This window comes from Lepidochelys olivacea (assembly GCF_965140295.1).
Source record: "Lepidochelys olivacea isolate rLepOli2 genome assembly, chromosome: 1".
Classification (NCBI taxonomy): domain Eukaryota; kingdom Metazoa; phylum Chordata; order Testudines; family Cheloniidae; genus Lepidochelys; species Lepidochelys olivacea.
The window spans coordinates 112468515-112481146 of NC_140411.1; the positions used below are offsets into that span (position 1 = coordinate 112468515).

The 12632-nt window shown below is 40.5% G+C and overlaps 1 protein-coding gene across 3 annotated transcripts in view; it reads left to right on the top strand.

Annotated features, from left to right (window-relative positions):
• The window catches only part of MCF2L (MCF.2 cell line derived transforming sequence like), a 259022-nt gene that overhangs the window by 191191 nt on the left and 55199 nt on the right, over positions 1-12632 (top strand). For all 3 annotated transcript variants that reach the window (XM_084612820.1, XM_084612821.1, XM_084612822.1), the window contains exon 5: positions 8475-8565. In XM_084612820.1, the coding sequence (XP_084468946.1) occupies positions 8475-8565 (91 nt within the window). The remainder of the gene's footprint in view (positions 1-8474; positions 8566-12632) is intronic.

Below are 12632 nucleotides of genomic sequence, written 5' to 3' on the forward strand. Positions count from 1 at the left end.
TCAAGTAAGTTACATAATACCCTAATGTTTTGCATCTGAAGTTGCTGTAGAGGAGAGTTCTATTTTACCTAATTTACACCATAGTCATCTCCATGTTTTCGAGTGCTTTACAAAGCTTACATAGAGTGGATGAGTAGATTCTTGCTTCTCTTCTAGTTATTACTAGGACATATTAAAGGATTTATTTTAGTGTTGTGGAGCAGCTGTGACAAAAATATGGGGTTTACGTTTTGTCCTGGAAGTAGCCATTCTCATCAGCAGTAAAAGGAGAGTTCTAGAGTCACAAGCTGACTGGTGAGAGAAGGTTTTTCCACTGCTCCCAGGAGTCTCACACTTGTAGCCAATGTTTCCATTGTCTGAGGAATGCAGACATTTTAGCAGATCTTTGAGGTAGCTCAGGTCCTGCCCATTGAACTTTTAAAGATCAGGACTCTTCATTCCCCCTGGAAACAAATCTTGCCAGTTGTTATCTGGTTTCTAAACGCCCATTCCTAAACAAGGTAACTGAGATTGATGATGTTGGTTACCATTCCCAGTCTTCTAATAAGGAAATGAAGAATCATCTCTGACTTCAGGTGGCCACATCTGCTGGAAATGCCTTTTACCATCAAAGGTGCCAGGAGACTCTCTCGTGTCTCTTGACACATGAAGATCTGCCTTGGCAATCTGTTTATCCGTTACCTCCAGGCTTGACCTCTGCAGGGCATTCTGTCTGGGAATGAAACCAGGGGTCCTGAGAGAGCTCCAGCTGGCTCAGAATACAACTACTCACCTGCTTAGGAACACAGATTGCTGTAAACATGTCACCCTGGTGCTCTGGTCACGGTGCTGGTTTCTCACTGAATACCGCTATTATTTATTATTTGTATAACTGTTGCTCCTAGGCACCTATTCAATGACTAGGACCCCATTGTGCTAGGTGCTGGTGAAGCACCTAGCACAATGGATGCTAGGACAAAAGGACAAAAGGATGGTCCTCGCTCATTTAAGTCTTACTGCCAAAATATTTGTTCAGCTGTTGAAAGTTTTAAATACCTAGCCCATTAGTATAACCAGGCAGAGACTGTAAGGGCAGAGAACAACTGACATGGATTGTCAATTAACTTCCATTTGTTCTTAATTAAAAAAAAATAAGCAACTTGTTAATACTGAAATACACTTTATTAAATCCACATCATTTAGTTAGTTATTTAGGTCAAAAATGATGTAATCCTGTCCTCTGTTTGAAATGTCTGATCTCTGCTTTAGTGAGTTACTGTAGCAAGGCAATCTCTGTGTTGTTGTCAGTGTGGAGAGTAATATATGTAAGCAGTATTCATACAACAGTATAAAAGCAGCGGAAACTTTTGACATCTTATATATGTACCAGTTATTACCACCCATACCTTGGAGAAATGTAAGGATCTTTCAAATGATGAATACAGAATTGCTTCCACACGCCATCTGGGAAAGTTGCTTTCTGAAAGAGCATGTGCTATAAGCTCTCCCACCCTTTCCCCTGGTACATGAGATCATAAATCTTACAACAGAAGACAAAGGCGGGAGATGTCCCCATAGCATAAAGCAGAAGGTTCACTGAATGAAAACTTCATCCATTGCTCTACACTGTCTGAGATATGTGCTTGCAGGGAAGGGAGTAAGGGGTTGTTTCAGTACCCCTCAGCCATCTGGCACTGCATTATGGGATACTGGCCTTGGAAAGGTGAGACCCAGCCTACGGTATATTGTTTTTTTTGTCCCATTTACTTTCTTCTCCCTCTCTTCACTCTTCCTTCCGCCCTTTCCTGCCTGTAGTCTGGGAGCACTACTAATGTAGCTGATTCAGTGCCTTTTTAGCTACTCTTTTTTTTTTTCTTGGTCCTGTTCTGTTTTGTCTGCTTACAGTTGTGCAGAGGATAGAGAATGACGCTCACCCGTGGTGTGTGCTTCTTTATTTTGGGAAGGGTGGGAGATGGAGGCAGCACATTGTCTGCTCGGTGGTTTTTGTTGAGTTTTACACATTTATAAATTGCCTTTCAGAGTACAAATAAAGTACATAAAAGAAACATGTATAAACAAATATCAGGGTATATGTGTATTCACTGAAAACAGGGTCTGACCTGCTCTGCTGCTATTAAGGTTGCCCATAACTTCCTATTCTAATACCAATTTCCAGTAGCTTATAATTTTCACACATGTTAGTTATTTTGGCTGAAATTTCCCATGCTTGCTGTCCAGTCTGTTTGGAAAATTTCAACCCAAATGGATCTGCAGTTTGAGACCTAGATGAGGGGAAAATCAGTTGTTCGATCAACCTTTTATTTGAAAACTCTAGCACCCCCAAGGTTCGGAGCAGTGACTTGGAATCTGGCAGATGGGTGGCCTTTGCCATCCCTGTGAAAATCCATTCAAATCTGGCCACGTTATTAGCTTTTAAAAAATTGCAGTTCATATCTGCTCAGCGTAGATTTGCTACAGCTTCTCAGCCAATAACTCTGAATATTCTCTGCACTGAGCATTCTCCAGGCTAGGGCTGATTAATTTGTAGGTCTGGTCTGCTACGGGCTGGGGCCAGGCACCAGAAATGAGAGCAAGACTTGTCTCTCCTGTGCTATCAGTGCCTCTCCAGCTTCCTCCTCCAGCCAGTGAGGAGGAAGTGGCCCGATTCAAATGCATAAGGGACAAGATCCAAATGGGGGGACAGGAGTAGAAGACTGGGACACAGAGTTGTGTGGGGAGACTGGGACTGGAGACTGACAGGTGGGGGGAAGAGAGGAATTGGGATGAGGGGAGCCTGGGGTTAGCTGGCCTACGAGACTGGGAGCCAAAGGGGGTGGGGACTGGCTGGGGAAGAAGATGGGACTGCATAGGTGAAGAGAATGGGACTGGGATGATGGGGGAAGAGACAGGACTGGTACAAGGACAAGATGGTGGGGACAGGATAGAAGGGATCAAGTCTGTGCCCACTGGAACACTCTCCTCTCCTGAGCCTGGAATGGAACCCAACATTCCAGTGTCTCACCATTCCTCTGAGGTTAGCAAATACAGGCAAGCTCATGAAGAAATTAATAATTCTGTATTCAGAGCAGGGATTGAATAGTATGCAGCAAATAAATCCTGGTCCACACATTGAGCAATGAGAAGGAAACAACATATTGAATAGCTGCTCCTTAATTGATCACCATCCACCCTGTGCACTGAATGAGGCAAGGATGTTGTGGAAAAAATAGCATATGATCATGTAATTAGACTGTAGCATAATGCATATGTATAGGGAGGTGAACAGGAAAAGGTGTGTAGGAAAAGACAGTGCTGCAGAGATTGCTAGCCCCCTCTCCACAATTTGCTGAGTCTCTCTCTCTCTCTCCAGATGGGTATTTGAGGGAACAATTAAAATCTTAAGAGCAGATCTGCATACAATAGGGCCTTAACAGTATGTTCCCAGTATTACTTGGTAATGAGACTTGAATTTTGACAGCAATTCTCCCTTAACTTTCACTTTTTTTTTTTTGCACTCTAGCTAACCACACAGCACTAACTTTGTTATCCAGATAGGCATTGTGTGTATTAACTCAAGTATTTTTCCTGAGGTTTGCCATTTACTTCATCATTATTTTTTATTAATTATATGTATTATTGTAGTGCGTAGGACCCCTGGGTCACAGACCAGGACTCCTTTTTACTAGGTGCTGTGCAAACCCAGAACAAAACAGTGGTCCCTGTCCCAAGAATTAAATCACTGGAGTAGCATACAAAACCATATAGAGAGGCAAGGATAGCAGCAAAAAGAAAAGGAGTACTTGTGTTAGTAAAGTAAATTTGTTAGTCTCTAAGGTGCCACAAGTACTCCTTTTCTTTTTGCGGATACAGACTAACACGGCTACTACTCTGAAAAGGATAGTGGCAGAGTACTTTAGATTTGTTGTTAATAAGTACTTTATAGATAAGTTGCATCAAAAAACTATATTAAGAGAATGTTAAAGTTGCAAAGCTAAGTGCTCAAAATTAAGAAACCCCTGAATTAAAGTTCTCCTTGCAGCAACTACTAGTCCAGTGCATATTTTGCCAGGAACTTACGTAAATATTTTCTGGACAGCCAAGGAATGTTGGAAATAGAGCATCCTGTATTCCGATTTTGACAGTGCAAAGGTGTAGACAACAGAGCCAAGCACATAGATTTGTCCATTCATTCTGAAAGGCGAATTGGCTAAGTATACTTGGGTGTTCTATGTTAACAGACCTGCTTTCTATTTTCAGCTCTGCAAGATGTGGCTGTGTGAAACTTTTCCACTACCCTATCTGAGAAATGGGGGAAGGATATTTGCCTCCTTCCTGAGATAGGGTTATGAGGTCTTGCTCAGTCATAAGAGCTGTGAAATGCACAGAAGTATTAACACACGTCTGTGAAAGAGCTGGAACTAGAACTCCTCCTGGCTCCCAGCCTACCTCCTCTTCCCCTCAAGATGGGGCTATGCTGGCATCATGTCAGATGCTCTAGTTCTGTGTCTGTGTTGCTGGAAGCTATGCAGAGCCTGGGAGCATGTTAAGTGAAGATGGCACATGGGGAGCTCTGTGTGGGACTTGGCACCATGCTTAATGCAAATGGAATGTTAGAAATTTTAGAAGCAAGTTTCTGATAAACTCTACTGAACCTGTGGAAACGGCAATTTTCAGAGGTTTAAAACTTTGTCAAATCTGAATGATTTTTCCTGGGGACAGCAAAGGGGACACCTCACTCCAGGAACATCCCCATTCCAAATTACAAGTCTTTGGAGGCACCCAAGCTCTTCAAAGAATCAGTAAAAAGGCATTTCAACATGGTCAAAAACTACTTATTTTCCTATATACCCCCCCCCTTTTCTTTTTTCTGAAACATTCAAATAAATTTCAACATGAGGAAGGGAGCAAGCATGGAAAATTTCAGCCCGAATGCTTTGTGTGCAAAATTACAATCAACTGAAACAGGGAATTCTGAGTGGAAGGTGTTATACAGCCTTAACCATAAGGTTCACTACCAGTTTCACCTATAATAAAATCCATGTGGTGGTAGTATTTATTTATTTATTTTATTTGTACTGCTGTCATGGCTAGCAGCCTTAGTCCTGGATCAGGACTCCACTGCGCAAACACAGAACAAAAAAAACTGTCCCTGGCCCAAAGAGTTTATAATCGAAGTACAATACAAATGACAACAGATGGAGTACTACAACGAAACAGTATTGATCAGTATGAGGGGTTGTGGTCTTAGCACACCAGTGAAACTTGACAGCGGTTGGACCACTAGTGTGCTAAGACCACAGTGAAGGAGAGTTTGAAGGCAGATTTTGAAGGAGGATAATCAGGTGGCTTTGGAGTTGTTTACGGGGAGCTCCTCCCAAGCATGAGAGGAAGCACACAGGCTGCTGCTTGTTTTGAAAACTTAACAAGTAGGTGATGGAGGCTGGCATGATTGGCTGATAGGAGGCAGAAATTGACTTCCTGATAGTGAATGAGAGATGCTAGGCTGGATAGGAATGGGTCCTGTTGTCATGTGGTAATGCATAGAACTAGATGAAAACTTGTGTTATCATGTACTTTTGACCATCTTACCTGCCCTCTGCCTATTGATCCATCTTTCACTGGACTTAGTCTAACTTCCAAACCTCTGAGCCATTTCAAACAGCTGCCATTTTTAAAATAAAATTGCTTAAGAAATGTATTTGTATTTTTCCAGACTATGTGGAATTTCCTCTTCAAAATCACACTGGTAGTATTGAGTCTTGGACCAGTGACATGTGTAAGGTCTGATATCTTGAAAATCTTCAGAGCCATTAGGAGGAACATGGTTATGATTATTAGTAGTATTTCCAATTATTGTTTGTTTTTGTTTTAGTGCCCACATATGCTTTCCAAGAAAAAATGGTAAATTTTACACAGCCCTAGCTACTATAGTAATAGACAGTTAATGAAAATTCTCTTATAGTTCAAGTATTAAACCCCGCTACAGTGTTTTGTATCTGAAAGTCTACAGCTGAATCTTCAGCAAAAATAGATGCCCGGCATGGTGTATTGTGGGTAGAATTTTAAGACAAGAAGTTTGATTTCAATAGAAATGTTATTGCTTTGAAAAGCAGGGAAAGTGGGTTTCCTCCAAAATAGAAAAAGAAACAAACTCCAACTGTTACAATACAAAATTGTAAACTGATAGTGGTTTGGAGCCATACTGTTGAGATGGCCAATCTGAAAGCTATGTGTGAATGGTCCCTGTGGCTCCATGCAGGCACATGGATTTGCCTGTGCAGAACAGCTTGCAGGATCAGGGCCTTAGAATGGATGCAGGAGCAACCCTGAGGTTCCTTAACTCTGAGCTACTGGCATGCGTTGTGGAGATGACTCCCTTGATCTGCAGCAGTGGAGTGCATCCTGTCATTAGAACACAATCAGGGATCAGTGTGCGAGTTAGCCATGTGTGGGGTCTAGTGAACCACATGGCCTCAGGCATTAACGTTTCCTTATCCATTTAATAATTAAATGATTTAACAATTCGAATCTGACCTAATCGGATATCAGCATTCCCTAGGTGGAGCATATAGGTTAAAAAAGTAAGAAAACTGATCAAAAATATAAAGACGTAAAGCATCATGAATACCAAAATAAGCTATAGCTCACTATTTGAATATTTGCATATTTTGCATAGGTTCATGTACTGGTAAATTTACAGGGCTAGAATCCACCCCAGATGGAGTGGATTGGTCAAGCTTATGAGTTAAATGCTCAGAAGCTGTATGTATCAATGATACAGACGCTCCCCAGGTTACGCGAGACCCGACTCTTATGCAAATTCGCACTTACGGAAAAAGTTCCATAAGCCAGAAATAGGATTTTTGAGTTTTGGAAATCTTTGTGTAACGTATGGGGGTATACGTTTCCAACTTGCACAAAATTTGAGTTACGCAGGACTTTCTAAAATGGAACGATTGCGTAAGTCAGGGGGCGTCTGTACAGTTATCCTAAACCAGAGATATGAGTTAAAGGCTGCATGTCTTGGTTCTGAGAAGCTCAGGGGAAGCTGAAGCCTTTCTGTGGTAAAAGAAAATAAATGTTCTGTTGATACATATGTTGTGTAGATTTTTTTTTATTGTTAGTATTGTTTCTTTCCTTTCTCATTACTTTTGGAAGCCTAGTTTCACTTTTTTGTTCCAATAAATATTTAGCCCATGCTTTTGGCCAGTTTGCAGTGAGGAAAAAAAGGAGGCGGGTACTAAGACCTATAATAGTAAATATTAATTCAGGAGACCACAGTTGGATGCCTGGAATTTTCATCCACCATAACACACAATAGTTATCTCTACTGAATGTAGCTAACAATATGTAACTCATTTATGATAAACCATCAGTGCTAAATAAGCAAGAAATATTTCCATACCATTTTACAAACCTGGAATAAAAAAGCACCATCATTACAATGACAATAAACAAACCACGATCATATGTAATATTTACAAGCACAGCATACAGAGCTCCCTACAAACTATATAGTTCTGCATCAATTTATATTGGATTTTTTTAAATTAATGATTGCTGTGTTCAGCTACAGTGTATATTCTAGCATATACAAGTTGCCAAATATACCAAAAAATTAGCAATTCAAGTCAGTCTGTCTTGTACTTGCCTGTCATTTTTCATTTCTGTTGTGATTGGCTGGCAGTCAAGTGCTGGCTTTACACAATTGGTTTTGATAGGAAATTACAAAAAACGGAGCCGATCTCTTTATTTGTACTCCGTGACTGTAGCACATGAAGCTGAACAGAGCAGAGAAACAAAGCTTATCTTTACACAAGGATTCAAGTGTGATCTTTCTCACAGATGTTTCCATTTCAAAGAAGTGCATCTTATCTTACCTTTCTAGTGTGTGACTTTGAACTCTTAGATGCCTTTGGGATTTTTTGTCTTGGTGAATATAACAATTGCCCTAAGAGAAGATTTCTAACATGGACGACTATGAGAATTTCAGATGGAAGGACTAATGTAATGCATGGATCACAAAAGCTTGAGTTTTTGAAGGGATTAAGAAACGAGTAAAATAAGAAGCCAGTCCAAAAAAGGAATAAGAAAACAGATGGAAAAAGAAAATGATTTTGTTTTTATCCAGGAATAGTGATACAGAAAACTATATGAAAGATGGATTATACTGGCAACAAAAATCCTGAATAATCAAAGGGGTTTATATTCCACTGAAATAATAATTGTTCAGGGTATGTGAAACCTTGCCTCCTGTGGGTAAGCGCAATTTATGGCTTAACTGACTGACAAGCTGCACAGAATTCTTTTGGGAGTGCTGCATACTCCTAATGGCATATCAGAGATATTCATGTGTATATTTTAAATAAATAACTTGAGGCTCAGCACAAGAAAGGTTAACCTACTATTTTTTTAACTGTGAAATATTACTAGAGAATATCAGACCGTTTCATCTGTATGTTTAACTACAGGTTTTTTTGCTCCCCCAAACTTAGTTTACAAGATGCTGGAATTGGATTTATCCTTGTCATAGATCGAAGGCAAGACAAATGGACCTCTGTGAAAGCCTCCATACTGCGAATAGCGGTGAGTTCTTTTTTCAGTTAAGGCCTTTATGGCAGGTCCTTCCAGGTTGAACCTATCTCATATATAAAATGCAGTAAACATTTTTTCTTTTACCAAAGTGTTACAATATAATTTTTTTTAGAGATACATTCGAACTGTTCTTACTTCTGTTCTGATTTAACCCATCAACACCCAGTGGTATGGCATACAGTATGCTTGTAATGTGGTCTGCAAAGTAGCTTCACCCCTACCTAGGTTCAAATGGAAAATAGCTTTTGCATTGGTAACCCAAAGCTAATAGAGCTGAGCCATGATCATTTCACTGATCAAACAAGCTTTGCTGATTTTGTGAGGAGGAGGATTTTTTTTAAAATGCCAGTTTTGGTTTAAATTGAAACCGCCTCAGTATTTGTTTAAATATATGAAACTCCATTTACAAAAGTACATTTATAGGAGTAGTTCTGTGATTTAATATTTCAAAAGGTAAATGCTACGTACATTTAAAATCTGCTAATTCTGGTAACAGTTTTTAAACAGGTTTCAAAGAAAACTCAATAGCAGGTGTTTTAGGTTGTTTCAGCATGCATTTCATACCTTTTAAAAAAAAGTTACCAGAGTTTAACTAACATACCGTTCAGTTATTAATTTTTAAAAATTAAATATAAACAGAATTGTTAAACAATGCAAGTTTGTATTACATAAGCTGTAAAAGAGAGGCATATCTAATAATAAAAAATGAATATTCACTTGTATACTGGTCGGGTACTAATCATAACCCTTTCTTATATTTTTTGCCTCTTTCAATCTTGTCATGCTGGCATTAATTACCAGTATTTCAGAATGTTTACCAGTAAGTGCAAAAGCATAGAGCTGTAACCAGTTTCTGTGTAAGGGGTTCTCCTCGTGGGAGGTAAAAGCAAGTCAGAATCAAAGCTGCAAATTATTTGTCATCTTAGTATTGCTTCCTTGTTCTTGTGGCACTGCCAGAAGGCTTCTTGTCTACTGCAGCTTTGCAATTTGTTTAAATAGGCTTGACAATATGATATTCCCATAATAGGGCTTGGAATTTTCTGGATGTTAAAATATGTTTAATAAATCATCAAAAAATGCTGCAAAAATGAATCCTGATAGTACTTCATGAAAGTTTGAGATCCAGCATTGAGAAGATTCCAGTACTGAGACCTGAAAAGAGTTGAGATCGGAGTGGTTGGGGTGATTAAAGAAATGGGATTCACTCTCACAAAAATCCAGCTTTTCTGCTTGATGTTATAAAATCACAGTTGGTTGCAAAATTGCCTTTGATGTTGGTTTTTTTAGCAGCCATGATAAAGTTTAGAGCTTACACTAAGCTCTAATGTTGTGGTTTTAAGCACCAAGTACATATACAGTGCTCCATGTGTTGAAGAAATGGGAGATTTTTGTCTTTCACAGAACATAGAACCTGAATACCTACTCACTACGATACATATGAGACCTGTGATTGCAATGGTCGCTGGAGTCTTTGCTTGAAGAAGGAAGTTAAGTTTCAAAGGCAGAACCTGGCAAATATGTGTAGGCTGTTGCAATGGAATCATAAATGTTTCCTTCTCTCGTTCTGTACTGTTCTGTGTGCTACTTTAAAAAATAATTTTAAAAAAATCAATGATTCCTTAGCTGAAGTTGCACACGTGCTCAGCTTTGGCCTAATGCTGCTTCCATTGATGTCCGTGACAAAACTCTCATTGTCTTCAATACTGAGCCCTTTTGAAAATTCCATTCTACAATCCCAAATAGAAATGTCATCGCTGGATAGCGATGACATTGTGACTAGACTGGATGTGTATCATGGGAGACATTTATGAACGTTTTAGCAACTGCTAACTAGAAATTCACTTTGCTAACAAGAAATGCACTCACTTATATTTGTTTGTTGGGACTGCTCCTGTATACAAGTTTTGTCTGCGGCCCATAGATTCATTTAATCATGAAACAAAAGTAACTCAATGACACATTGAAATTTTGTTTCAGGTGCAGAGATTCTGCATTAGCAGTGGCAAACGAAGAGCTAATGCCCCTTATAACAGGGCACACTCCCCGCTAGGGTGTCCTTTCATGGCTGCGTATGGGGATTAGTTCTGCCCAGTGTGATGCCCCCTTCCTTCTCTCAGCTCATGATGTAGCCCCTCATGCTCTCTAGAAGTTGCAGTGTTTCCTCTTCATGGCTGGGCCCTCTGACCAGGCCACTTTACAGTTTTCCCCTTCCAGAGTAACGAAGTCTCACCAGACCAGCTGTCCCGTGCCATTCCAGATAGTGTTCTGATTCAAGACTGTGCCACTTTCCTAATAGCTGGTAGGAGAATTTGAGTCCACTTGCTACTCTGGGTTCCAACCCAGGGACCCTACTATAAGTAGCCAAGGTCTGTACCATCTCAACTTTTGCTGCCATTTCCCTGGGCCTCTTCCTACTCTGCCCTCCACAGGCTTTCTTCTACACCACCCCTCTAGGTAAACCCTTCCCTCAAGGTCAGGATGCCAAGGCTTCTGGTGCACCTCTGGGTTTCCTCCTTTTCTCCTCACTAGGCCCAGAGAGTGACTGCAGACCTCCCCACTACAGCCCCCTTCTGCTCTCACTTCCTGGCTTTATACAAGCCCTCTCCTACTTCTGTCCAAATGGCCTCCATCTCCAGTTAGGGCTTGTCAGTCAAGCCTAAATCTCTCCCCAGGTGAAATTAGCAACTCTGGTTAATTAGCAACTCTGAGCCACCTTAACTCCTTCAGGGTAGTGTGGGGTGAACACCCCCATCACAGCCCTGTTTAACTGTACTGCTTTCACAACCTGAGAAGGTGGATAGGATTGTGAAAACGAGGCAAGACTTCTGTCTGAGGATTCAATTAGGAGCAAAATATTTCAGCTGTGGAGTTTTATGTAACACCCCTTGATGGTCAGTGTTGAGAGACGAGATTATCAATGAATCTCAGAAAAGAGAGGCCCTCACACCAGAGTTGAAAAGTGGATCTTTCTTTTCCTATCATATTTTAGAGTTTTATACTGCCATCCATAAGCAGCGTATCAGAGGTGTCTTCCTCCAAAAGTCTGTTAGCAGTGGTGAAGTCCCTGATGGACTTTTCAGTGCCTCTGGCTCTCTTTCAGTTTATAAGGATATAACTTGGGGTAGATTTTTTTAAAATTTTTGTTGTTTAATGGGTTGGAGGGAGTGACTGATGATGTGTGTGCCCTCTGTTTATGATAGAAAAGCTTTATCAAATAGTAAAGCTTTGCAGCATTTCCTAAAGGTGACCAGACTCTTGATTCATCTAATCTGCTCTGGAAGTTTGCTCCATGGCTGGTTCCCCTTGACTAAGAATGCTTTGTCCCTACTTCTTATGCCCTTCATATCAGGGTTTGTGAGCTGCATTGTCCTGTAGGAGTGCAGCTCCGTTAGTGGTTCATGGCTCAGTCTCTCGTGTAACTGGGGCTTGATCTATTAATTGCTTTGAGGACTAGGACCCAGGCCTTGAACTGGCAGCAGAAGTGGACTGGTGACCAGTGGAGGGACTAGAGCATGGATCCAATGTGCTGACCACAGCCTAAAAAACCCATTGACAAGCCAGGCAGTCACATATTGTACTATCTAGAACCTTTGCGGGTTTTTTTACAGTCGGCTTCAGATACAGTGAATTAGGTAATCTAGACACTGATCTCTGTGGCCAAGGCCTGGGAGTGAAATTTCCTAGTGAGCTGGAGATAAAAGAATATGTTATTAGTAACCGATGTTACAGTCATACAGGTTTAGTGACGAGTCAAACAAGACTCGTCCTGTTGAATCATTTTGATGAGTGGGGGTTGTATGACTTCATGGGACTGGGAGTTGGGGGGAAGTGTTCCAGCTAGTTCTTCACAGCATGCCCCCAATCAACCACCATCACTTTGGGCTTGCATGGATTGAGTTTATACAAGCTGCTCTTCATTCAGAAGCTGATATTTTATAGGCATTGTGGTATCTTAGGAGTGGTAGTGATTGCGTCAGCAAAGAAGAATACGATTGTTAATTTTCTATCTGTATATTTTGTTTCTGATTGTATAAAACTTAGGTTTTTTAAAAGATAAA